The sequence below is a fragment of the Ochotona princeps genome, chromosome 11 (genome assembly GCF_030435755.1).
Source record: "Ochotona princeps isolate mOchPri1 chromosome 11, mOchPri1.hap1, whole genome shotgun sequence".
NCBI classification, from domain to species: domain Eukaryota; kingdom Metazoa; phylum Chordata; class Mammalia; order Lagomorpha; family Ochotonidae; genus Ochotona; species Ochotona princeps.
The window spans coordinates 73,759,676-73,784,916 of record NC_080842.1 but is presented as its reverse complement, the minus strand read 5'-3'; the positions used below and the strand labels follow the sequence as shown (position 1 = coordinate 73,784,916).

Sequence of the window (25,241 nt, the reverse complement as noted above, 5' to 3'; positions counted from 1 at the left end):
CGCCGTGACGCAACACGGAGCGTCACGCCAGGGCCGCAGGGACGCCTGCGCCCATCTTCCGCCCGGCGCCGTGACGCAGCGCGGAGCGACACGCCTGGGTCACCGCGGCCGCAGGGCCGCCGGCGCCCATCTTCCGCCCGGCGCGCAGGCGCACGCGCGGCGGCGACCGTGGTGGTGACCGGTGTGCTGGTGACCGGTGTGCGGGCGGCGCGGCGGTGGAGCAGCGCGGGCGGCGGCGGTTCCCCCAGGTAGTCTACGCCGGCCAGCGCCCCGCCGCCCCTCAGGGCTGTGTCGGGCCGCCCACCGGGTCCCGGCGTTGCCCTCCGCGGACACGGCCGCGGCCGGCGGGCAGTAAGGGGTGCGGCCGCCGCTCGTGGCGCTCCGTCCTGCTGGGTGTGGGAGCCGTCCGGCGGGGGGCTGCGGGCACGCGTGTGCGCCCTCCGGGGTGCAGGCCATCGCACTTCGTCTTCCTCGCTGGAGGGCCTCCGGGACGGAAGCTTCGCCCGCGAGTGGCCCTGGGATTGCAGCCGGTGCCCGGAGAGGGGCCTTGGCCGAGGACCGAGTGGGACTGAGAGCATGCCCTGCGCTAGAATGCCCGGAGCAGGAAAGCAAGGCGGTGGGTGGGCGGCTGAGAGTGATGGAGGAAGGGCAGGCCTTCTCCGTGCACACAGAAACGTCATCTTGTCGGGAGAGGGACGGAGGGCAATGAGCTGCCTCACACAGGATTTCCTGGCTTACGGAAACTGCGAATTCCCCGCTGGCTTCTGCTTCGACTGTGAGGAAAGGGAAGGGGGAGCTAGGACACGCCGAGGTTTGATAGATGGTCTTGTAGGACTCCTGGTGGCCAGTTCAGCACAAAGTGCAATAAGTGTGCAGGCTGTGGGCTTAAGGCCGGTGGTGCTGGCGCCGGTAGAGATGGAGGCTTCACAGGGTCACTTTGGAAGCCAGTAGCTCCGATAACTTCGTCCCAGCGCGAGTCTGCATCCCTGTGGCCCTTAATAACCACAGTATTGCCCAAGGCCACGCCTGAGACCTCGTCATTCATTAGGTTCCCTCTGTAACCCATTAAATAGAACTCGGGAGAATCAAGACTGTTGGGTGCAAGATGCCAAGTCGTCTTGGAAACAGCGTCCTTAGCAGAGGCCACGCACAGGAGGAGGCTTAAGTGATGTTTGCGACATCCTCCTGCCTCTCAGAACCCAAACAGGACCATGCGTGAACCCAGACGTAACCCTGGCAGGACTGGCTCCTGCGAGTGAAGCAGCAGATGGAACATCTCTCTGCGTCACGCCCTCTTTCAACGCCATGAAAAGAAATTTTAAAATAAGTGTGTTCTTTCCTCAAAACTCCTGGCTTACTTGATGACTTCATTGGAAATTGCATGAAAAACTTAATGAAACATTACCAATTCCCATAACTTCTTAGGGTCAGCTGAAGGAAAGAACAGCATTATCTCAGTAACCAAGCCTCGGCACAGACGTTACTTAGTCAACACTTGCTTACGTCTCATGAATGTAAATATAGAAAGTGATTTTTGTACATTAAAAAAAAATTCTTAGAATCTCTTCTCTGCTGGTTTCAACTCCAAAACCCAGTTGACAGGGCTGGGCATGCTGCAGCCAGGAGCCAGGAGCCCTGTCCAGGTTCCCACATGGGTGCAGGGGCCTGAGGACTGGTGCCATCGCTGCTGACTGCTGGGAGCTGGCTCAGACACTGCAGCCTGGGTTCCTGGACGTCCAAACCACAGTCATTAACTATTAGCCATGGTGAAGGGGCTCTGAGGCCATGGGTACACAGCCAACTGGAGTTGAGGACAGGAGCTCCAAGTGGCTCCATATTAGAAATTGATCACTAATTCACACTACTAAAAATTAAAAGAAAATTGCCCTATAGGTACAGAAAAAGCATTTGGCAAAATGCACCATCCCTTCTTGGTTTAAAAGATCTCATCAAACCAAGCTTCCTTTATGTGGAAAGCCTGCAGCTTACCCACACTGGCTGTAACTAGGTCACCTCACCACTTCTGTCAGGCCTCGTGCTTGAACCTGTAGCCAGAAGAAGTGAAAAACAGCCGTGTCGTAGAGGAGTGAGGCTTTACATGCAGACAGCCTGATCATCCGCCCTGGCACTGCTGGCATCTTGCGATAGGAGTTCCCGGCTGATATTCCTGGGGTGGGGAGTTCGTCCTGAGCCCTGTGGTATGTGCACATTCTGACCTGTTCTCTAGGGACCATTGTGGCAGCAAGAATGTATGCTTGCCGGGAGGGCGGGGCGAAGTTGCTCACGATAAAAGGGCCTATGTTGATGTCAAAGCTTCAGGTTGGAGAGCACTGCCAGGTGAAGAGTTAAGCTGGGTACAGATGAATATGGGAGGTTGGTCCTATACCTGAACACTAGAAACAGATGTTTGAAACAGTATCATGTGCAGTAGAGCCAGGAAGTAAGAGATCCGCAGGGAAGATCCCTAGAGGCCCGCACCACGGGGATCTGCTGAGGGGTGTGTGCAGCTGCAGTAGTTGGTATCCACACAAGGACACCAGCTCTGTTTGCAGGTCCTACATGATGGCATCTAGCTCCCGCCTCATGGGGAGGATGCAGAGGAGCAAACCTGAACAGAGACTCGTGTGACTGACATTACCTCACGTCGGCGCTCAGGGCGAAAGCCTGTGATGATAGCCAAATAGGCAGAGTCCAGAAATTACTCTACACGCTTACGGTCAAGCCACTTCAAAAAAAAAATTTATTTTTTTTATTGGAAACTCAGACATACAGAGGAGGAGAGACAGAGAGGAATATCTGTCTGCTGATTCACTCACGAAGTGACCACAATGGCCAAAGCTGTGTCAGTCTAAAGCCAGGAGCCAGGGGCTTCCAGGTCTCCCACGTGGGTGCAGGGTCCCAAGGCTTTGGGCCGTCCTCCACTGCTTTCCCAGGCCACAGGCAGGCCACAGGCAGGATGGGAAGTGGGGCAGCCAGGATATGAACTGGCACCCATATGGGATCTGGGCATATGCACAATAAGGATTTAGCCACTAGGCTATAGCACTGGGCCAGGTCCGGCTGTAACACTTCGGAAAGTGTGTTTTATCTGGAAATGGAGTGTTGCCTCCTTGACACTCGCTGTTGGTTTTGTGTCACAGCCATCTGGAGTGCGTGTGTCCTGTGGTGTCAACGCAGTCCCCGCCACAGCCCGGGGTTCACATGTTTCCACACCGGTGAACTGTGGGAGCCACGTCTGGCCCTGGATGCCAGCTGCTAACCATACAGGTGAGTCCAGCATCTTTGCTGTCGGCTGTTTGGGAGCCGCTTGAACCATAGGTTTGCATTATTTGGAAGCTCTCCGTGTTGGGCACGTCGTTTTACATGCGTTTTGACCTGTTTGTGCTTGTGTCGTCATGTCTGCAACTTCCTTGGCAACCTCAAGGCCGTCGTCTTGAAGTGAGATCTAGCCTTGGTCCTGAGCCTCTGCACGTGGAGGCCTGTGTATGCAGGCCTCCGTACCCATTGTAGTCCCTGCTCTGCTCAGGTTCTTGGCCACAAGCGTGGGGCTAGTTTCTCAGCTGTGTCCACTGAGCGTCATTCTGATGCGGCTGTAGGGTAGGCCTGCGGGTCCTCCAGGTCTGTCCTCCCAGATCCTTCAGCTGTTCTGGGATCCCTTCGGGGTCAGGTTACCTGGTGTCCAACACAGAAGGCTGTGGAGTTGCCACAGGAGCCCCGGGACCCTGGGGGTCAGCTTTAGCGCTGTCCCCACCACGGACCCTGTGGTCAGGCCTGCCCTCAGGCTGTCTGACACTGTCCTAGTGGAATCATTCCCTAAGCCCCACCCAGGTCAGTCACTGTTTGTTTCCTGAGGCTCATCAGACTTGGGGTGAGTTTTGTCTGTGTGGCTTGCTCAGGTTTTCTCTGGACAGGCCACATCCTCTTCTCCAGTTGGTTCTGCTGCTGCCATTCCTTTTTGCCCTGTGTTGTGTTGTTTGCCCCTCCAGCGCAGGGCTTGCTGGGAGCTGGCGGGGCTCGTGCTGCTCTGAGCCCGGAGTCTGACCCCTACCGTCGACAGGAGAGACCTCCTGGTCCATTCCCAGGATGTGGGGTTTCCCCATGTGCCCTTCATGGTGACTTGGCTTGCTGTGCTTCTTAGAGTTGTTGATCTTCAGGTTTTAGGCCAACCTTGCATCTTTGGAGTAAGGCCCTGAATGCCTTTGGTTTACGATCCTTTTCATCTGTACTAAACTCCATTTGTTAACATTTTATTGAGGATTTTTTCATCTGTGTTCTGGATTTATTGATTTCTAAAATAGGTTTCAATTGAAAAATCTGCACAAAAATTATTACAGAAACTGTTCAGCAAACATCTGTTCCATGGCCAGTACCTGGGGAGGCAGGTGTCCTGCCCTGTGGTCGGCCAGTACTTGGGGAGGCAGGCGTCCTGCCCTGTGGCTGTCCAGTACCTGGGGAGGCAGGTGTCCTGTCCTGTGGTCGGCCGGTGCCTGGGGAGGCAGGTGTCCTACCCTGTGGCCGTCCAGTACCTGGGGAGGCAGGCGTCCTGTCCTGTGGTCGGCCAGTACTTGGGGAGGCAGGTGTCCTGTCCTGTGGCCGTCCAGTACCTGGGGAGGCAGGTGTCCTGTCCTGTGGTCGGCCGGTGCCTGGGGAGGCAGGTGTCCTGCCCTATGGCCAGTACCTGGGGAGGCAGGTGTCCTGTCCTGTGGCCAGTACCTGGGGAGGCAGGTGTCCTGCCCTATGGCCGTCCAGTACCTGGGGAGGCAGGTGTCCTGTCCCGTGGCCAGTACCTGGGGAGGCAGGTGTCCTGCCCTATGGCCAGTACCTGAGGAGGCAGGCGTCCTGTGTCTGAGTTTGTCCTTGTTGGTCTCCTTTGTCTCCCACCTCAGCATATGAGTTTTCTTCCCTGTCTCCCTCCCCATCCCTTTGCTCTCCTCTCTCTCTTTCTCTCCTCCCCTCTTTCTTTTTCTCTCTCTCCCTCTTCCCTGCAGCCCAGTCGAGAGTGGGAGGATTAGAGCAGACACTTGGGAAGGTGCCCACAGGGCCAGTAGCCATGTGAAGGACACGTGACTGGTCTCCAGGGCAGTGGCTGTTAAACCACCATGAGAAACCACTGCATACCCTCAGGATCATAAAGTAACACTGGTGGTTAACTGTTAACGTGCGCCTAGCCAGGGCCAGGGATGCTGGGGAGTGGCTGATGGCTCCCGCCGACTGGATTTCAGAAGCTGCCCCGGTGGTGTTCACGTGAGAAGCCGTGTACGCAGGCGTGTGTGTGAACACGTCAGTCTTTGTCCATGGCTGCCCAGACTGCACACAATACAGAGGGTTCCAGGTGGGGACTGGGGAAGGGCCACCCGGCAGTGAACAGAGCTGCCCTGCTCACCCCAGAGAGGTCTGAGCTCAAGGGTCCCTGGGCCACAGTGCCCCGGGCACAAGCCAGAAGTGCCTCAGGGCGCAGAAAGGGCTGCTGTGTCTTTGTAGCTGTGGTCCCTCACTTGCCTGCCTTTAACAACTTGGCATAACCGGCAGTTTTCTATGAGCAAAGCTTCAAAGGTGGACGTGGAGTGAGCAACCTGCCTATCTCAGTGTCCTCCACACACCATGCATGTGTGTGTGGGCACTGCGTGTGGGGGCACTGTGTGTGGGGGGGTGTGTAGCGTGTCAGAGGGCACTGTGTAGGGACTTGTGCACGTGCAATGTGGGGGGACACTGTGTGTGGGCACTCTGTATGCACTGTGTGGGGGTGGTGTGGAATGTGGGGGGCACTGTGTGTCGGGCTTGTGTATATACAGTGGGGGGGGCACTGTGTGTGTGCACTGTGTGGTGGGAGCCTTGTGTATGTGTTCAGTGTGGGGGCATTGTGTGTGCACACTGTTTGGGGGGGCCTTGTGTATGGGGGTTGCACACTGGGGGGCACTCTGTGCACTCACTGTGTGTTGTGTGCACTGTGTGTAGGCACTGTGTATTTACTATGTGTGTATACTGTGTGTACGCTGTGTGTGCACTGCGTGTGTACTGTGTGTTGTGCACTGCGTGTGTACTGTGTGTGTGTTGTGCACTGCGTGTGTACTGTGTGTGTGTTGTGCACTGCGTGTGTACTGTGTGTGTGTGTTGTGCACTGCGTGTGTACTGTGTGTGTGTGTGTTGTGCACTGCGTGTGTACTGTGTGTGTGTTGTGCACTGCGTGTGTACTGTGTGTGTGTTGTGCACTGCGTGTGTACTGTGTGTGTGTGTGTTGTGCACTGCGTGTGTACTGTGTGTGTGTGTGTTGTGCACTGCGTGTGTACTGTGTGGGTGTATTGTGCACTGCGTGTGTACTGTGTGTGTTGTGCACTGCGTGTGTACTGTGTGTGTGTGTTGTGCACTGCGTGTGTACTGTGTGTGTGTGTTGTGCACTGCGTGTGTACTGTGTGTGTGTTGTGCACTGCGTGTGTACTGTGTGTTGTGCACTGCGTGTGTACTGTGTGTGTGTTGTGCACTGCGTGTGTACTGTGTGTGTGTGTGTTGTGCACTGCGTGTGTACTGTGTGTGTGTGTGTTGTGCACTGCGTGTGTACTGTGTGGGTGTATTGTGCACTGCGTGTGTACTGTGTGTGTTGTGCACTGCGTGTGTACTGTGTGTGTGTGTGTTGTGCACTGCGTGTGTACTGTGTGTGTGTGTTGTGCACTGCGTGTGTACTGTGTGTGTGTTGTGCACTGCGTGTGTACTGTGTGTGTGTGTTGTGCACTGCGTGTGTACTGTGTGTGTGTTGTGCACTGCGTGTGTACTGTGTGTGTTGTGCACTGCGTGTGTGCTGTGTGTGTGTTGTGCACTGCGTGTGTGCTGTGTGTGTGTGTTGTGCACTGCGTGTGTACTGTGTGTGTGTTGTGCACTGCGTGTGTACTGTGTGTTGTGCACTGCGTGTGTACTGTGTGTGTTGTGCACTGCGTGTGTACTGTGTGTGTGTGTTGTGCACTGCGTGTGTACTGTGTGTGTGTGTTGTGCACTGCGTGTGTACTGTGTGAGTGTACTGCCATGTGTGACTTTTTCCTGCTTCCCACCTCTCATTACCGGTCAGTTAGCGTTTTTGTTTCTATCCTTGTTGTCACCTCTAGCTTCATTTCGAGCAGACCTGTGTATATGCCCTGCGACTTTACCTGGCGGTACACCTGCAGCTCCCACAGCTGCCAAGCCTGGCTCAGCTCTGACCCTTCTGGCCAGCTTCTCGTATTAACTTGCATTTTCCTGAGTGTACTTGGAGCTTGCTGTCATGTATTTGTTCAGCCCTGCCTAGGTGGACGTTTCTGGCTAGTGCAGCTCTCTGGGAAGTGAACTAGTAGATGATTCTGATTTTCAAATAAATGAATCCTTTTAAAAAAAGATTTATATATATATTTTTAATTGGAAAGTCAGATATACAGAGAGGAGGAGAGACAAGGGAAGATTGTCTGCTGATTCACTCCCCAAATGGCTGCAACAGCCAGAGCTAAGCTGATATGAAGCCAAGAGCCAGGAGCCTCTTCCAGGTCTCCCACACGGGTGCAGGGTCCCAAGGCATTGGGCCATCCTCCAGTGTTTTCCCAGGCCACAAGCAGGGAGCTAAATGGGAAGTGGAGCAGCCAGGACACAAACAGGTGTCCATATGAGATGTCAGGTGGCAGCTTTACCCACTGTGCACAGCATATGTGCCTTGTCTCAGGAAGAACTGACGCTCAGCTTCTCTGAACACACCTAGCATCTCCCTGCCGCTGTGCCCTCCGTCCCGCCCACCTCACTCTTGCCTGGGCAGCACTTTCTCTTGAGCACACACATGTGGCACACTCTTGTTAATCCTCCTCCCTCAGGCCCTCTTGCTGCAGAGGTGTCCCCAGCACCTTGCCTTTAAAGGCCCCTGGCTCCCCGTGGCTCTGCTTCTGCCCGTGGCGGGCCGTCTCAGGCAGCCCATCACCAGGGCAGCCTCTTTCCTGCCTGTCCTCGTCGCCCAGCTGCCTCCCCTGGGGCAACCTGGGGTTCTTGTGTCCCAGGAAACAAGTCCCCAGCAAACCTGTTGTTGCCCCTGACCCCTGCCTACAGCTGCAGCCTCCTCACTGAATGGGCCCCGGCTGCTCAGCTTTGCCTCCCTCCAATCTTGGGGAGCCACTAGCTGCCCTGTAACGTGGGCCTGTTCTCCCGTGCTGCCCTCCCTCACCCCACCAGCCACACCAGCATGTGCAAGACCCCTGCCTGGTACCTGGTGTCACCGACCACTCCTTGGGCCAGTGCAGCTCTCAGGCACTCATAATGTGGGTGTCATGTAGGCTCCCTCAGGAAGCCCCACAGCACCCCACCTTCAGTCTTGTCCCCAGGCCTGGTGGCCACCCCTCATCCCCCAGGCCCCATCTCTAGCATCCAAGGAGCTGTTGTGCAGAACCGCAGCCTCAGGTAGGGTGCCCCGTGGCCCTGTTGCCAGCTGGTTGCCCAAGGTCAGGGTGCTCACATAACCCTCACGAAGCCCGTGAGGGGTGCCCCTGGGTAGATCCACATTTAGGACCCTGGTTGGCCGCTGGGGTCAGAGACCTCTGGCCCTGTCTGGTGACACGTCTGCTCAGCACCCCGGCTCCCTCGGATGATGCAGGCACAGATATGTCCCTTCCCAGACCCGAACTCAACGCTGTCCAGGCCAGTAGTGGTGGCTGCTGCTGCCCTCTCCCTGCATGGGAGGGGATGGCGGAGGGGCCAGTGCCTGCCAGGGCGGCATCCATCCTCCTGTCCCTGCTGCCAGCCACCAGCCTCCTCAGAGCCGTGCTTCCTCCAGGTTTTTGTGGGCACCGAGCGTTAGCCCCACCATGTCGGGGCCTGCAACCTCAGAGCCAGAGCCCTGTGTCCAGGGGGACTCGATCCCTGGCAGGAGGGATGAGGACGCCGTGGAGGGGACCCAGAGCTCCCACCGCATGCTTGGCTTCAGCGACGCACTGCTATCCATCATCGCCACCGTCATGGTCAGTTTCATGCCATCTCTTGGGTCTTGTCCTCGGGCGGCCTGGGTGCCCAACCCTGGGAGTGTATCCTTTTCCTGTCTCTTCAGATCCTGCCCGTGACTCACACAGAGATCTCGCCGGAACAGGTAACGGGGCAGCGGGTCTGAGGGTGGGCAGCCGCTCCTGGGTGGCCGCACAGGCCGGAAGTCACAGGGAAGGAGGCCCCGTTGGTGGACACAGAGGAGCTGTGTGAGAATGGCCTGACCGTGCCAGCAGGCCTTCCCTGTGCCCACGGGCAATGATACCGCCTCCAGAGCATGGAGCGGGCCCCACCGGCCAAGCTCCCTGTTTCCTAAAGCACTGAGAGCACCCAGACAAGCCACAGTGGATAGCATGTCCCAAGAACCAACTGCTGACTTGGCAGACGGCCCACAGTCCCGTCTCTGCATCGTGAGTTGCCTGTGAAGTGGAAGGCTGCAGCACTATCCTCAGGGTGGGAGCTCTCCACATCACCTCTGTTCCAGCCGCATGCTAGGGCCTAGAGGGGACCTGCTGACCTCGGAGATGGTGCAGCTGTAGGAGGGACTCTGAGCAGACTTATACCTACCCAAGAGGGACCCTCGGCAGACCTGGCACCTACCCCTGGGCCCTCTCATGGTGGCCTGCAGTGCCCACTGCCGTGCCCCGAGCCAGTTGCTAAGGAAGCTCCTGTTTCCCCAGTAATATTTAGACTCTGTGTGGCTGGGTAGAGCCAAGGAGCAGGTCAGGCCTGAGGTGCTCAGGAGAGGCGGGGTGCTGAGCTCCTGGGGTCCTCCCCCACCTGCATGCTGCCTCCTTGACAGGTGGGCACCCTCTGAGGTTCTTGCCGTTTGACCCTAGGAGTTTGACAGGAGCATGCAGAGGCTGCTGGCCACCAGGATTGCTGTCTACCTGATGACATTTCTCATCGTGACTGGGGCCTGGGTGGCGCACACAAGGTAGAGTTGGCCCTCCCCAGGACTGGTCTATGGTCTTGGTGTCCTGGGCTGCCCCACGACACACACTGTGACCCCACCCCAGCACAGGGCGGGGAGCGCCTGCCACACCTGCTCAGCTGAGCAGTGGCAGGGTGGGGGGCAGTCTGCATGTCAGCTGCTCTGGCGTCGACAGACGGGGAATCAGACCCAGGGCTGCTCTCCAGGTCCTGTCCAGAGCGTGTCGAAGGCCACTTCTGAGTGCGTCACTCCCTGTAAGGCTCCTCCACTCTGTGCAGGGGTTGGTGTCATATCGGTATGGCCTCCCACTGCTCCGCAGATGCCAGTGCAGGGGCTGGGGACATGTGTGTCGTGTCAGCATGTTGGCATGGCCTCCTAGTCGCTCCTCCTTCAGGGAGTCCCCTTGGGACTTCTCACCTGCATGTGACTTCACAGCAGGCCTGCTGTCCCCATGCCTGGGACAACTCTTACCCTCCCTGCTCCCACCCCCACTCCCATCCCTGGGGCTGGGTGCAGAGCTCCCAGTTGGTCAGCCAGGGCCGGGGCAGCCCTGGGCTCTCTGTTGTGGGTCAGACTCCTGCTGGGAATGGGACCTAGGGCCGCCTGTGTCCAGGCCCCCAGGGTGTGCAGTCCTGAGAAGGTGGAGGCAGTGGGCTTTGGCCAGGGACATGGTGAGGGCTCTGTCTCCCACAGGGACCATTCAGCAAGCCTGAGTGTGTCCGGGGTCCAGCCTGGGCCCCGCATCTGGGCAGCTCCCACAGCCAGTGGAGGCACCTGCAGCCCAGCTGTGCAGTTCCTGCCAGCAGACATGGGGGCTGGCTCAGGAGCCTCGTTCCCTGCAGCAGGGCTGACAGCCTGCTCTCCCCTTGCTGTCAGATTGTTCCAGGTCGTGGGGAACATAGACGACACGCTCGCCCTGCTCAACCTGGTAAGTGCTGCTGGCTGCGGTCTGTGATGTGACCATGTGGGGGAGGTCCAGTTAGACCCACGGCAGGAGGGCCAGACTCCTGGACAGACCCTGACCCCAGCAGCCCACCTCCCTAAAGGCTATCCTGGAGGGGCCCGCAGCTGCCTTTTCCCAAGCTGAGTGCTAACCTTGTGCTGACCATGACTGACCGTGATTGACCGTGACTGACCATGACTGACCGTGACTGACCGTGACTGACCGTGACTGACCATGGCCCTCTCTGCCCCACTAGGTCTGCATGATGACCATCACCTTACTGCCATACACAGTGAGTGTCAGCCTACGCCCACACCCCCCAGCCTGGATTCAGGCCTGGCTGCTCCCACACCCCACGTGGTGGCTGCTCCCACGCCCCACATGGTGGCTGCTCCCACGCCTCACGCCTCACGTGGTGGTTGCTCCCACACCTTACATGGTCTCTGCTCCCACACCCCACATGGTGGCTGCTTCCACACCCCACGTGGTGGCTGCTCCCACACCCCACATGGTGGCTGCTCCCATGCCCCACATGGCTGTTCCCACTCCCCACGTGGTAGCTGCTCCCACGCCCCACGTGGCTGTTCCCACGCCCCACGTGGCTGTTCCCATGCCCCATGTGGCTGCTCCCACGCCCCACGTGGCTGCTCACACACCCCACATGGTGGCTGCTCCCACGCCCCACGTGGCAGCTCACACACCCCACATGGTGGCTGCTCCCACGCCCCACGTGGCGGCTGCTCCCACTGGAGTTTACATGCACCTGGGGACATGAGGGGCCTCACAGGGCTTCCCTGGGGCTGAACACTCTGACTCCTTGGCTCTGGGCTCTCCTGGACAGTTCTCCCTGATGGTGACCTTCCCAGATGTGGCCCTGGGCATCTTCCTGTTCTGTGTCTGTGTGATCACCATCGGTGTCGTGCAGGTAGGTGCGTACTGGAGTGTGTGCGTGTGGACCCTGGGGCAGGGATGTGGGACCACAGTAGGGATCCTGTCCCCTCCCCTGCCCAGCCTTCTGGGGTGCCAGCTCTCCTGTGCCTCCTGCCTCTCCCACAGGCACTGATCGTGGCCTATGCCTTCCACTTCCCGCACCTGCTGAGCCCGCGGATCCGCTGCTCTGCCCACCGGGCACTATGCCGCCGGCAGGTCCTGCACATCGTCCTGCGCGGCCCAGTGCTCTGCGCTGCCGCAGCGCTCTTCTCCCTCTGCTTCTTTCCCATGGTGAGTGTTGGCACAGTGAGGCAGCAGAGGAGACTGCTCCAAGACAGGAAGCACCATGTGTCAGTGGAGGGGTGTGAGGAGCAGACAGGGAAGGTTCCAGAAGCATGTCGCCTCTTCCACCAAGAAACAGGAAGGGCCTGGCTACAGGTGGGGGACCATGTGGGGGCCTGGTGGGGGCAGCTCAGCTGCGAGTCCCAGAGTGCTGCCCACATCACATGACCTCCTGAGGCTGACAGCTTTTTATTTATTACATATCTTACATGTATTTACCACATATGTATGTGTATATAGAGAGGAAAGGCAGATTTACACAGAGGAGACGGATCTTCCACTCCCCAAGTGGCTACTAGGGTGCAGTGCCCAAGGACATGAGTCTTGCTGCTGCTTTCCTAGAAGCTGGATCATGAATGAAGCAGCCAGGACTCGAACTAGTGCTCTTATCGGATGCTGGCACCGCAGGTAGTGGCTTAACGCGCAACACTGGCCCCCAGCAGTTCCTTTCTGAAAGCTTTGCTGGTTCAGCACCTGGTATCATAACCTAGTGGCTAAATCATTTCCTTGCATCTGTCGGGATCCCGTATGGGCACCGCTCTACTTCCCATTCTGGGAAAGCAGCGTAGGATGGTCCAAAGTCTTGGGATGTTGCTCCCATGTGGGAGACTCGGGGAGAGTCTCCTGGCTTCAGAGCAGCTCAGCTCTAGCTGTTGTGGCCACTTGGTGAATGAACCAGTGGGACATCTTTCTGTCTCTCTAAATCTGCCTTTGCAATAAAAAGTATTAAAAAAACAAAAGACTTGGGCCCAGCGTGGTAGTCTAGTTGCTGGGGTCCCAGATGGGTGTTGGTTCTAATCCTGGCAGTCCCGCTTCCCATCCAGCAGTCGAGGATGGCCCAAAGCCTTGGGACCCTGCATCCGCATGGGAGACCCAGAAGAGGCTCGAGGCTCCTGGCTTTAGATCAGTGCAACTCCAGCTGTTGCAGCCGCTTATGGAGTGAATCAACAGACAGAAGATCTTCCTCTCTGTCTCTCCTCCTCTCTATATATCTGACTTTCAAATAAAATAAATTAAAAAAAAAAAGATTTCCTGTATGATAGAGAAGACCAAGGTCTTCCATCTGTTGGTTCCCTCCTCAAACGGCTCCATCAGCCTAGGCTGGTCTTGGTGGCTCTCAGGCCCTTGGGCCATCCTCCACTGCCTTCCCAGACTCATCACTAGGAGGCTGTATCAGAAGCAGAGCCAGGACTTGAACCGACACTGCCAAGCAGGATGCCAGCTGTGCCGCAGCACTGGCGCTCTCCAGCTCATTTTCATCAGAATGTCAGAATGTCAGAATGTCATGCTGGGAACCGGCACTGCCGTGCAGGGGACTAAGCAGCCACTTGTAGCACCAGCATCCTATGTGAGCACTGGTTCCTGTCCCACTGCCCCACTTCCCGTCCAGCTCCCTGCTTGTGGCCTGGGAAAGCAGTGGAGGACCCTGAACCTCTGCGGGAGACCCGGAAGAAGCTCCTGACTTCAGATCGGATCAGCTCAGCTCAAGCTGTTGTGGCCATTTGGGGAGTGAACCAGCAGATGGAAACTCTTTCTCTATAACTCTGCCTTTCGAGTAAAATAGATCTTAAACAGGGAAAGAATGTTATTGCAGTGAACACCTGGGAGGGCACAGTACAGGGGTGGCTGCTGGGAAGCTGCTCAGGCTGCCTGTCCTGGATGCCAGGGCTCACCCAGCAAGCTGAACATGTGCATGGCCAGGGCTGAGGACTGCCAGGCACCTCTGACCACAGCCCCAGGGAGACCTGCTCAAGAGGGCAGGAGGCAAGGTGGACAGCACCCCGTTGTTGTGGGCTAAGGAGTTGGTTAGCACTCATTAAACTGAGTGCTACAGGGAATGGGCTTGGGGCTGAAAGCACCTGATCTAATCCAACTCAGCTGTATCCAGTATTCTGCTAATGAGGGTGTGGGGGAAAGAGTAAACAAGAACTAGGTGAAAGGTCAAGAGAGGAGCCAATAAAAGCAGGCCTCAGAGAGAGGCTGGGGGGAGACTTCCACCATCACTGGTCTCTGAGTTGGTGCCTCATCCCAGATCCTTTGCCATGTCCACATTACTGGCCTAGCCGGCCGAAACACCCCGTGAGCCTGGTGGCAGCAGCTAATGTCTACCCATAGTGCCAGCTCTGTCCTGACATGTGCAATGCCCAAGATGCTGGGTGAAGGGCTGGGGGGCTGTTCAGGGCAGTGCTGCCCCCATGCAGGGCACAGTCTGACCAAGGCCAGGTGGGCAGCCTGGCACCCTGTAAGGTCAGTCCTCAGGCATCTCTGAGGACAAACACCCAGAGTGTGCTGGCTGCGGCCCATGACAAATCCCCCCCAAGGAGGCTGCAGGGGACTCCCAGGTGCTTCCCTGACTACTGTGGCCCTCAGTGAGGACCATGTGGCCAAGGGGTGGTGTGTTCCACGGGCTGGGCTGGGCTCCTGCTGTCCCTGCAGACAGCCCTGGCCACTCACCCATGGCTCTGTCCACAGTCATATCTGCTGATGGCCTCTGTCATCTTCCTCCCATATGTCAGCAAGGTGGCCAGCTGGTGCAGGGACCGGCTCACAGGTAGGTGGACCTTGGTTCCTCTGGCTGGGTTGGGACCCTGGCTGTCCACCCCAGCTCCATGAGTGGCTGGTCTCGCAACTGACCAGTCCTGTCCCCCCCACTTGTTTGCAGGCCGAGTGGAACCCCCAGCTCCCCATGTCGAGTTTTTTACCCTGGACCTGCAGGAGCCGCTCAGCAAGGAGCGAGTGGAAGCCTTTAGTGATGGCGTCTATGCCATTGTGGCCACGCTGCTCATCCTCGACATCTGGTGAGGCCACTGCTTGGGAACCTTTGCGGGATGTGCCCTGGCTGCCCCCTGCAGGGCTGTCCCAGCCACACACGTGCCCTGGCTGCCCCCTCTGCAGGGCTCTTCTAGCCCACACACGTGCCCTGGGCATATCTTGATCTTCCCTGACCACAGCCAGGTGCCTTCAGGTGCCAGTACCTGCCTACCATTCCCTTCAGCCCAGTCATCTGAAGCTCCAAAATTTAGAAGCAGACGCTCGGTCCTTTCCCGATGCCAGAGGCACCAGGGTCCCCTCCTAAGGGGCTGCACTGCCTCCATCCTGGGCTGCCCAGGGCTGCTGCTTAGTGGTCCCCTCAGCCCGTCGGACAGGCTGCGCAGCTCCACATCTGAACACTTCTCCCACCTCCCAGCGCCGACAGCATCCCTGACCCCAAAGCGGTGGCGGCAGACTTCGGTGGCAGCCTGCTGGCGGCCCTGGGCGCGCGTGGACCACGCTTCCTGGCCTACTTTGGTTCCTTTGCCACCGTGGGCCTGCTGTGGTTTACCCATCACTCGCTCTTCCTGCACGTGCGCAAGGCCACATGGGCCATGGGGCTGCTCAACGCCCTCTCACTAGCCTTTGTGGGTGGCCTGCCCCTGGCCTACCAACAGACCTCGGCCTTTGCCCGCCAGCCGCGGGACGAACTGGAGCGTGTACGGGTGAGCTGTGCCATCATCTTCCTGGCCAGCATCTTCCAGCTGGCCATCTGGACAGCGGCTCTGCTACACCAGGTGGAGACTCTGTGGCCGGCCGTGCACTTCGGCGGCCCTGAGCATACCTTCATGCTGGCCAAGCTGGCCCTGTACCCCTGCTCCAGCCTGCTGGCCTTCGCCGCCACCTGCCTGCTCAGCCGCTTCAGCACTTTCATCTTCCACTTGACGCAGATCGCCGTGCCGCTCGGCTTCCTACTGCTGCGCCTTGGCCTGCGCCTCACCCTGGCCACCCTGACCACCCTGCGGGGCCTGGCCCAGCCAGCCCGACCCCAGGGCGAGCCTAACCTGCACTCCCCTCTGCTGCCAGAGCCCTGCTAGGAATTGTGACAGGGGCTCCGTGGGACCTGGGCTGTTTTCTCGGTGAAAATACCACATTGTGTATCCTAACCATGTGAGCTGTCCTGTTTGCAGAGCCAGCAATCTGTGTGCCCACACTCCCCTCCCCACCCCCTCCGCAGGAAGTACACCTCAGGGAGCCAGCGGCTGGAGGCCACAGCCACTGCTGCTGGACACCTGCTCCACAATCTGCCTGGCCCTCCCTGCATGTACCTGCTGGGACTGCCAGACACCCAGCCCCGTCATACACGCAGAACCAAGCCCTCACCCCACACACATCTTCCCCACCCACCCACTGCATGACAGAGGCCCAGGCAGGATGCTGCAGGCAGCCAGGCCCGACTGTATTGGTCCTGGACATAAATCAGTTCTGTTCAGGTACACGACAATCATACAGGGCCACAGCCCCAACAGGCACAAAGGGGAACAGATGACAGGACACAACCACAGACCAACCCTGGGGCTTGCACGGTGAGAACTGGGTAGCCGAGGACAGAGGGTGTGCAGAGACTACACTGGCACAATACATTGGTTGGCAGTTTTGGTAGAAGCAGGGTCCTTCCCCCCAGGGCAGCATAGTGCTGCAGACCCAGCAGCATCCACTGACAGAGAGCCTCAGGGCAGACGGGGTTTGGGGCAGGAGGGACCTCCCAGGCACAACCCGAAGCACTGGGCAAAGGACAGACTGGGAGAGCCTGTGCCCATGTGTAAAGTGCAGCAGGTGGGTCTGTGGGCACTGGATGCCTGCCCAGTGGACAGAGACCCCTCTGCTGCCTATGGCACAGCACTCACCACTGCCACCCTCTGCCCTGCCAAGGTCAGCACACGAGATGCCCACCCAGCCAGGAGCACTCACCAGGGTGGACACATGGTCTACACCCAGCGCAGCCTAGCTGGAGGGCCCCATTCCAGGGACTGTCCTGACCCTAGGCCCAGGATTTCAGTGGTTTCCACAGGCCTGGAATCTACCATGTCCACCTGGCTGGCCCCTACACCCAGATGGGCAAGGGACAGATGGTGCTGGTCACCAGTTCCACTACTTGGGGTCCCCTTCAGGGGCCGGCCCGTCAGCACGGCTGTCCCTGGAGGCAGCGGCCTTCCTGGGCTTCTTGGCTTTCCTCAGCATGTGCACCTGTAGTGAGGTAGGTGGAAGGGACATGGCACAAGTGTCCCAACTGGTAACGTGCAGCAGCACCCACAGCCTGCGTGAGGCCCAGGGGCTGTACCCCACCTACACCCCCCCACCTGTGCCTGGCGCACCTTGAAGCTCGCGGCACAGATGATGATGTGTCCAGGGGCCTGGACCCAAGGCTCCCCATCCACTTGCACAGGCGTGGCCTTGAGGAGCGTAATGCGGAAGTAGGAGCCCTGGGCAATGCGGATCCCAGAGCGCAGTCCGCCCTGCACCTGGCCCTGTGCAGGAGCAAGAGGGTAGGTCAGCAGGGTCCATGAGCACCGTGACCCTGGCCACCCAGCCCACGCTGCACCTGACCCTGCTAGGGAGTGGGAGGGACAGGGTCAGCAGCGCCCGTGGGTGCCGCATGGCCCTGGCCATCCAGCCTGTCCCCATGTATGCACTCACCATGTGCACAACTCCCGTCACACCCACCACCTCCAGCAGCCCATCATCCATGCGTGGCCTCTCAAACCTTGGGTCGCTGTCGGAACCCCACAGGTTGGCACCCGAGCCCCAGCTGCTCCAAAACAGAAAGTGAGGTGACCAGTCGGGCCAGACTGGCCACTCCCAGGCCTTGCTTGAGGCCTCTTCAGGGGCTGCTCCCCTCCCGCCCCTGACCTAGGGATGTTGATGAAGATAAGCCCCTCGATGCTCGGCAGCTCCACCTCCCGTTGCTCCACCTGCAGCCGCAGCTCCTTGTGCAGGCTGCGCACCTGGTTCATCTTCTGCAGCCCGGCCCGCACATACACGCCCTTGTTATGGAACCTGCAGCGACACGCCAGTCATGGAAGCAGCCCTCAGCAGCACCCCAGGGACCATGCTGTTGGGGGATGCCCCTGCACCTGCTGGTGAACTTGCCGGGTTCCTCCTCCCGTGCCTGATGGAAGTCCAGGCTGAGCTCTGCGTCAATGCCGATTCCACAGTAGTTACTCATCTGCACAACCTGGGTAGAAGGGCTTGCTAGGACCTGCACCCCGAGCCCCTCAAGGGGATGAGGACCTGCACCCCGAGCCCCCTCAAGGGGATGAGGACCTGCACCCCGAGCCCCCTCAAGGGGATGAGGACCTGCACCCCGAGCCCCCTCAAGGGAGGGGCCAGGACCTGCACCCCGAGCCCCCTCAAGGGAGGGGCCAGGACCTGCACCCCGAGCCCCCTCAAGGGAGGGGCCAGGACCTGCACCCCGAGCCCCCTCAAGGGAGGGGCCAGGACCTGCACCCTGAGCCCCCTCAAGGGAGGGGCCAGGACCTGCACCCCGAGCTCCTTCAAGGGGATGAGGACCTGCACCCTGAGCCCCCTCAAGGGAGGGGCCAGGACCTGCACCCTGAGCCCCCTCAAGGGAGGGGCCAGGACCTGCACCCTGAGCCCCCTCAAGGGAGGGGCCAGGACCTGCACCCCGAGCCTCCTCAAGGGGCCAAGGCCCACACCCTGAGGCCCCTTGAGGGGGCCAGATGCTCTGGCCCCAGCACAGTGCCTCCCTGGTCAGGACTACCCCACCCAGGGCCATAGCCATCCCAGGGTACCTTAGGAGGTTCCAGGTCAACCAGACCATTCTCCCCACCACCAGCCTCCTGGGCGTCCAACAGGATGGTCCAGCGGTCCATGAGCACAGCATCTGCCTCATCCACCGCCACCAGCACAGACAGGGGATCTTCTCCACTATAACCTGCACCCCAGCGCAGGACCCGACCAAGGTCATTGCCTGGAACCCAAGAGACAGTGACAGCCCGGCTACCTGCCCTGGGCAGGACAGGGACTCCATGGGAAAGAGGCACCACAGGGCAGGGACACCCCGCCCCCGCCATCCTAGGCCATCCAGGACAGGGAGCCCCCCACCCAGGTCATCACAGGACAGGAGCACCATGGGACATCACAGGATAGACCAGAACGGACAAGCCCAGGGGTCCCCTCCAGCTCAGCAGCTTCCCCCACCTGTGCCCAGCGGCAGGATGGCCACAGAAGGCTCTGGACAGGTCAGCTGCTGCCGTGTTTGCTCCAGGGCAGCGAGCACCCAGCCCACGGTGCCATCCCCGCCACACACCAGCACCCGGAAGCAGGGCACCTGGGAGAAGAGGTGGAGCCTGCCAGCAGGAGACAAATGTACCTCGCTGTCCACAGGGAGGCTGGATGCCCTCAGGGTACCCACCCCACAGCCCAGGCAGCCCCTTCCTCTTCCAACTCCCACCTGGAGGAAATCCCCTCTGGCAGGTGTGCAGGAAGAGGAGGGGGAGTCCAGACTCACCCTGGAAGAGGACCCCCATTAGTCAGCTCGAAGACCTGGTGGGGGTTCAGCAGCTTCCGGAAACTGCTAAGCAGGTCCTGGCCCTTGAGGGCCCCACTCTTGGGGTTCACCAACACCAGGAGGGGGCTGCAGTCTGGGGGCAGCTTCGTGTGCTAAGAGGCGGGGTGGGTTAGGGCGGGGCCAGAGGCCAGGCCTGGTCCGAGCTGAGGCTGATGGGCAGGCTGACCAGAGGGCCACGAGACCAAGCAGCACCCAGCACGGATGCCCATGCCTGCCTGCCCCCTGTGTGCTACATGCCAGCTCACAAGGCAGCCCTGGCATGACCCTCCCCCCACCCAGGGCTCCCAATGCCTAGGCAGGAGACACAGTGAGCTCAGCCCAAGGGCCCGGGTGGGGCCATGTGGTCCAGGGCAGCAAGTGGGGTGTTGGTCTGTGCCTGCTACCTACCCCACTCCCTGCCCTGGGCACCCCTTCTAGGTACTTCACCCTAGCTCAGTACGCTATGCCTGCCAGAGGCAGTCACAGGTGAGGTGCAGGGGTAAAGCCCAGATGGGGACCCAGGCTAGCCACTCACCAGCACTTCTGGGAGCACAAGGGCCGTCAGTGGCCGACCCTGCACAGCTGTGTCCCTGGCCAGCATGTACAGTCGCTCAGCCTCCGCAAAACAGGTGACGTCCAGTACCACGGCCCCTGGGCGGGCACGCAGCTGCTCAGCCTGGGCCGCCTGGGCTAGGGCAGTATCCCAGGCAGGCCGGGGCAACTGACCTGAGGGCCCCCCGCTCCTGCACCCCAACAGCCAGCCACCCCAGCAGCTCACCTTGGGAAGCATAGATGTGGCTCACAGACACCACGGCAGCTGCAAGGGAGGGCGCAGGTCAGGAGAGGAGGACCAGAGCCCCCAGTCCAGGGGTCCCCCCGGGTATCCCCATCCGACGGATAGGCAGAGACCAGAAACCCCAGCGAATGGTCAAGGAGGCTGAGCAGCAGCTTGGGCAGGGGGAGGCCGGAACTGCCCGGGGTCACACCTTTGGTGGCCATGGCTTTGTGCAGCAGGTCACTGTACTCCTGAGAGGACAGGTCAGGTGGGAGGCCACCGATGAACAAGGAGACCCGGGGGGCCACGACCCTGGCCTCTACCACGTAGAACCGCGTCTGGCCAAACTGCTGCACTGAGGTCTGTGGGGAGAGTGGGAGGAGGTGGGCTCCGCTGTCCCCTACAGCATAGGGCAGGAACCAGGCTCGGCTCCCCTGTACCTTTGTAACACAAAGTGGGGACTGGGCTGGGCTCCTCTGCACTCCCACACAATGCTGAGTCACCTTCATGAAAGAGAGGCCTGGGGCTACCCTGTCGACCCTCAGAGATAGCAACACCTGTGGGTACTATGACCCACAGCTGGCATGTCAAACACCACAAGGGAGCCCAGAGGCCGTGGTAGAGGGCTGAGGTGCCCTGGGCCAGCGACTGCAGCCACTGACCTTCCGGATGACCCGAAGTCGCTCAAGTAGGAGCTCCTCAGGGGCTAGTACTGTCCGTTGGACTGCAAGAGAGGCACAGCCCTTGCCAGGCACTGCCCACCCACAACACGCCCACCTACCCACAACAGGGCCCACCCACAACAGGGCCCACCCACCTGCATCAGAGCCCGCCCAACCATGACAGTGCCCGCCCACTCACATCAGGACCCGCCCACTCACAACAGGGCCTGCCCACCAGGCATCCGCCAAGGCCCCGGGCAGGGGTGGCCCAAGAGGGGCCAGGGTTCCTCTCACCTCGCCAGCTACCCATGAACACCTCCTCCAGTTGGAAGCTCCCAGGATCCTCCACCTGCAGGGCAGGGGCCACCATGCCCAGCCATTGGTCACCCAGCACCACTGATCACTCCACTTTCACTCCAGGGATGCCCAGTCATTGGCCAGCCCGCTCCCCTCATCCCCATACACAGGGCACATCCTGCACACGCACCTGGCGGCCAAGCAACTGCAGCGCCTCCTGCACCACGGTGTGCACAGTGCTCTGCACAGTGACCAGGACAGACACGCAGGCCTCACCCACCCTGCGGGGGACAAACTCCAAAGCTGCAGCCACAACCCCTCCACCCCCTCCCGCTCAGCCCGGCCAGCCCCAGCTCTCACTCGAGCCAACCAGGGTAGATGTTGAGGGACTCCTGGGCCCTGGGCCGCACCCGGATGACCTGGGCCTCAGGGGGCCCCCTGTTGCCAAACTCCTCTCCCTCCATGGCCGTACTGCCAGTCTGGCAAGCCTGGGGGGCCAGGGGTAGTGCCTGCAGCTCGAAATCACCCAGGTCCTTGCTGAGGTAGTAGGCCCGCAGTGCTGCCTCCTGCAAAGCAGAGTGAGGAGAGAGTCAGGGCAGGGAGGGGCAGGGTCAGGAAAGGGAGAGTGGGTCAGACAGGGAGGAGCAGGGTAGGACAGGGCGGGGCAGGGAGGGGTGGAGTCAGGGCAAGGATGGGAGGGGCGGAGTCAGGGCAGGGAGGGGAGGGGCCAGGGCAGGGAGAGGTGGAGTCAGGGCAAGGATGGGAGGGGCCAGGGAAGGGTGTGGTAGGGAGGGTGGAGTCAGGGCACAGAGGGGAGGGGCCAGGATGGGGCGGGGCAAGGAGGGTGGAGTCAGGGCAGGGAGGGGAGGGGTGGGGCGGGGCAGGGAGGGGTGGGGCGGGGCAGGGAGGGGTGGGGTTGGATAGGGATAGACACAGAACCCTGTAGACCCCTTCTTTCTTACCAACACCTCCTCACTCCTGGCCTGGCGGGAGACGGTGACTAACCGGAAACGATTCCTCCTTAAGGCGTCATCCCCATCGAAGATCTTCATGGCCAGCTTGCCTGGGCCAGAGAGGCAGCTGTGAGGGTCAGGAGGGCAGACCAAGGGCAGGGTGGAAGCCCGACGCGGGACAAGGGACATGTAGTGGGGATGCGGAGCAGGCTGGAAGCTCACCGGACTCTGGAGACCCAGGCACCTCCCTGCCAGCGCCGTCCTCAGCATCACCCTCGCCTGTGGGAGGTGTGGGACCAGTCACCGAGTGGCCTTCTCGGCCGTGGTGCCACCTACCCTCCATCCCAAAGCTTAGGGCTCTATACCTTACCGGGTTCTGGGGACTCAGCAATGCGGAAGCAATGCGTTTTGCGAAAGTTGCGGGACAGCAGGCGCACACAGGCAGGCGGCAGCAGCATGGAGCGCAGGTGCCCAAATGTACACTCAGGGGCAAGCATCGCGGAGCAGGACGAGTGGGCCTAGGGGCGTGGATGTGAGCTGGACCCCATGTCCACGCCAGCACCCATGCCCAGGCCTGTACCTGTACTTGTGCCCCAGGACTGCCTGCACCACCCTCCCCCGTGCCCACACGCACTTGCAGGCCGCACCACTCGCAGCGCACGCCAGCCAGCACGTCTGAGGAGCCACACGTCCGCTTGCAGGCCTCACAGCGTGCGCCAGGCACCAGGTTCCCCTCCCGCCAGTGGTGTGGGCGCGGGGTCTGTTCCTGCAGAGACGGGAGGGGTGGTCGGGTTGGCCAGCCAATAGTGCCACCCCAGCCCCACCCTGTCCGCCCCAATGCTCACGTGGTCATGGTGCCTGTCCAGGTGGCACTGGCGGCAGTCGCTGCAGGCGAAGGGCACACAGTCGAGGTGAACGTGCAGCTCGCATACTGGGGGGCGGGCAGGGTGAGGGCCTCGCGTGGGGCAGCACCTCTGCCCCTCCCCGCCAGGGGCTGCTGCACACCCACCTCTCCCTCACCCAGGACCGTGCGCCTCCTCAGCCATGCCAGGCTGCAGGGTGGGCGGGAGGCCCAGACCAGGGGTGTGGGTGGTACCTTCGCAGCGCAGTGCAGGCACCTCCAGGCCCTTGCGGCAAACGGCACAGAATCTGCGCTTGTACAGCCCACGGGGACCAAAGCAATGGGCCACGGGAACCTGAGGGAAAGGGGAGAGAACTACAAGGACCTGCCCCACTGCCCTGCCCCCAGGAGGCCACAGCTCAGGCCTGCAGTGGATTGCCAGGGGCCATCCCCAGGCCAGGGAGCCTGACCCAGGGAAGGCCCGGACAGGGCTTGTGTTTGCCTATAGAGACAGCATACTGGGCACAGGTGGAGGGAGCCCTGCTTGGCAGGCCTTGCAGGGAGGAGGGAGGTCCTCAGGGAGGTGCATGAGTGTCCTGTGTGCCAGCACTGCCCTGTGTGTGCCCAAGTGTGCCCTGTGTGCCAGCACTGCCCTGTGTGTGCCCAAGTGTGCCCTGTGTGCCAGCACTGCATGTGTGCCCTGTGTGTACCCAAGTGTGCCCTGTGTGCCCTCTCTGCACTTCCTCCCACCAGCTGCTCCTACTCAGAGCTCCGGGCTCCACCCTGCTTGGCCCGTCATTTGAGGAGCGGTGGAAATCTGGTCTCTCTCCCTCTCACTTGGCCTTTTAAGTAAAATAGATGTTAAAGTCCTTTTTCAAGCCATGCGCAGCAGCCCTCAATTTCATCGACACACGTTCCTGTGTTTAACAAGAGAATCCAGGATGCCCAGGTGGAGGTCCCTGAGGGGGCGTGCTGGTGCTGGTCCTCCATTCCAGCTGAGAGTGAGGCGGTCAGCACACAGTGGGGCAGGGTGGCCTCGCTGCCCTCCCGCACACACCTCACACAGGCCTGGTGTGGGCCCAGCCCAGCACCCACACAGGGACTTCCTGGAAACCTGGCCCCTGCCAGGCCCTGCAGACCAAGGACCCAACCCCACCCCTGGACAGAGGCCACCCTGAATGGCGCCCACACTCCATGGTAAGGACAGGGCAGGCTCAGGCACAATCCACAGGGCAGAGGGCAGAGGGCAGAGGGCAGAGGGCAGAGGGCAGCCCCACCCTGCCCACACTCACCCTCACTCTGCTGGGAGCCACACTGGGGCACGCAGTCCTCACCCGCCTAAGGCACTTCTCGTGGGACATGAAGTTGCACACTGTGGGAGTAGAGATCATGAGCTGGCCCAGGCCCAGCTGGTAGCCCCTCCGCCCAGCGCCAGGATTAGGGGGCACCTCCAGGGCCAGCACAGGGATGCAGGGCCATGAGCCGCGTCCACGGCAGGGCACAGGGGGCCGCGGGTCACACTGACTGACGGGCAGCTCTCCCAGGAGGCCCTCCCCCTGGGGGGCACTCGGCTTGCCTCGGCCAGAAGCAGCCTGGGCAGCAGACCCCCGGCTGGGCCCACGTGCAGGACCCCGGGGCACAGCACGCCCACGCACCCCCAGCGAGGGCCCCGAGGGCCCTGAGGACAGCCAGGACCCCCAGGACAGCCAGGGCCCTGAGGACAGCCAGGGCCCGGAGGACCCCGAGGACAGCCAGGGCCCGGAGGACAGCCAGGACAGCCAGGGCCCCGAGGACCCCGAGGACAGCCAGGGCCCCGACAGGCCGCACTGCGGCGGGGCGCTCACCGTCGCACTGGAAGCCGGCCAGCCCCCAGATGAAGTCGGAGCAGAAGTGGCAGAAGGTGGGCTTGGTGAGCGTGACCTTGCGGAAGCCGTGTCCTGGGGCTCCGCCGCCCGCGCGCCCCGCTCCCGAGCACGCGCCCTTGCCGCCGCCCGGCGCGGGGACACCAGTCGGGCCGCCGGCCTGCTCCGCCGCCGCCATGCCGGCCGAGCGGCAGCAGCGCCCGGGCCCGCCGGGCAGCAGACAGGGCCGGGCTGGCGGCCGCCGCTGCGCTTCCGACCCTGCCACCAACTGCGCAGGCGCGGGGCGGGGCCCGGGGCGGGGTCCGCAGGACCAGGGCGGGGCCTCTGTAGGGCGGGGTCTCAATGGGGGCGTGCTCTGTGCTCTGGGGCGGGACCTCTGCAAGGCGTGTTTTGCTCTGGGGCGTG

The 25,241-nt window shown here is 60.8% G+C and overlaps 2 protein-coding genes across 4 annotated transcripts; one reads left to right on the top strand and one right to left on the bottom strand.

Annotated features, from left to right (window-relative positions):
- Positions 1-85: 85 nt before the first annotated feature.
- TMEM175 (transmembrane protein 175) lies at positions 86-16,042 on the top strand. Of its 2 annotated transcripts, XM_058670379.1 has the most exons (12): positions 86-248; positions 3,141-3,267; positions 8,774-8,957; positions 9,044-9,082; positions 9,816-9,913; positions 10,787-10,838; positions 11,110-11,145; positions 11,695-11,778; positions 11,910-12,074; positions 14,598-14,676; positions 14,788-14,923; positions 15,313-16,042. In XM_058670379.1, exons 3-12 carry the CDS (start codon positions 8,805-8,807, stop codon positions 15,971-15,973), a joined length of 1,503 nt encoding a protein of 500 aa, XP_058526362.1. In that variant the 5' UTR covers positions 86-248; positions 3,141-3,267; positions 8,774-8,804; the 3' UTR covers positions 15,974-16,042. The 2 variants fall into 2 exon arrangements, with proteins under 2 accessions (XP_058526362.1, XP_004579462.3); XM_004579405.4 differs by lacking the exon at positions 3,141-3,267 and having other exon boundaries at positions 99-248.
- An 875-nt stretch (positions 16,043-16,917) lies between these two features.
- Positions 16,918-25,076, bottom strand: DGKQ (diacylglycerol kinase theta). 2 transcript variants are annotated; one of them, XM_058670378.1, is made up of 23 exons: positions 24,819-25,076; positions 24,267-24,346; positions 23,230-23,329; positions 22,979-23,064; positions 22,768-22,899; positions 22,504-22,651; positions 22,356-22,412; positions 22,143-22,243; positions 21,541-21,746; positions 21,371-21,461; positions 21,178-21,232; positions 20,884-20,945; positions 20,433-20,583; positions 20,225-20,263; positions 19,982-20,097; positions 19,408-19,559; positions 19,098-19,246; positions 18,689-18,867; positions 18,011-18,111; positions 17,787-17,933; positions 17,574-17,685; positions 17,252-17,404; positions 16,918-17,123 (listed from the first exon to the last, which is right to left on the bottom strand). In XM_058670378.1, the coding sequence occupies exons 1-23, from the start codon at positions 25,012-25,014 to the stop codon at positions 17,028-17,030; spliced, it is 2,709 nt and encodes a 902-aa protein (XP_058526361.1). In that variant the 5' UTR covers positions 25,015-25,076; the 3' UTR covers positions 16,918-17,027. The 2 variants fall into 2 exon arrangements, 1 of the variants encoding a protein (XP_058526361.1); XR_009246320.1 differs by lacking the exons at positions 16,918-17,123; positions 17,252-17,404 and having other exon boundaries at positions 18,027-18,111.
- Between the last annotated feature and the right edge of the window lie 165 nt (positions 25,077-25,241).

Excerpts from the sequence above, each read along its gene's own strand:
- TMEM175 (XM_058670379.1), top strand. The coding sequence starts at position 8,805 with ATGTCGGGGCCTGCAACCTCAGAGCCAGAGCCCTGTGTCCAGGGGGAC. Across the intron at positions 10,839-11,109 it reads CGCTCGCCCTGCTCAACCTG|GTCTGCATGATGACCATCAC; the intron begins GTAAGTGCTGCT and ends CTGCCCCACTAG. Across the intron at positions 14,924-15,312 it reads CTGCTCATCCTCGACATCTG|CGCCGACAGCATCCCTGACC; the intron begins GTGAGGCCACTG and ends CCCACCTCCCAG.
- DGKQ (XM_058670378.1), bottom strand. The coding sequence starts at position 25,014 with ATGGCGGCGGCGGAGCAGGCCGGCGGCCCGACTGGTGTCCCCGCGCCG. Across the intron at positions 21,747-22,142 it reads CCAGGAGTGAGGAGGTGTTG|GAGGCAGCACTGCGGGCCTA; the intron begins GTAAGAAAGAAG and ends TCTGCTTTGCAG. Across the intron at positions 17,686-17,786 it reads ATCTTCATCAACATCCCTAG|CTGGGGCTCGGGTGCCAACC; the intron begins GTCAGGGGCGGG and ends GTTTTGGAGCAG.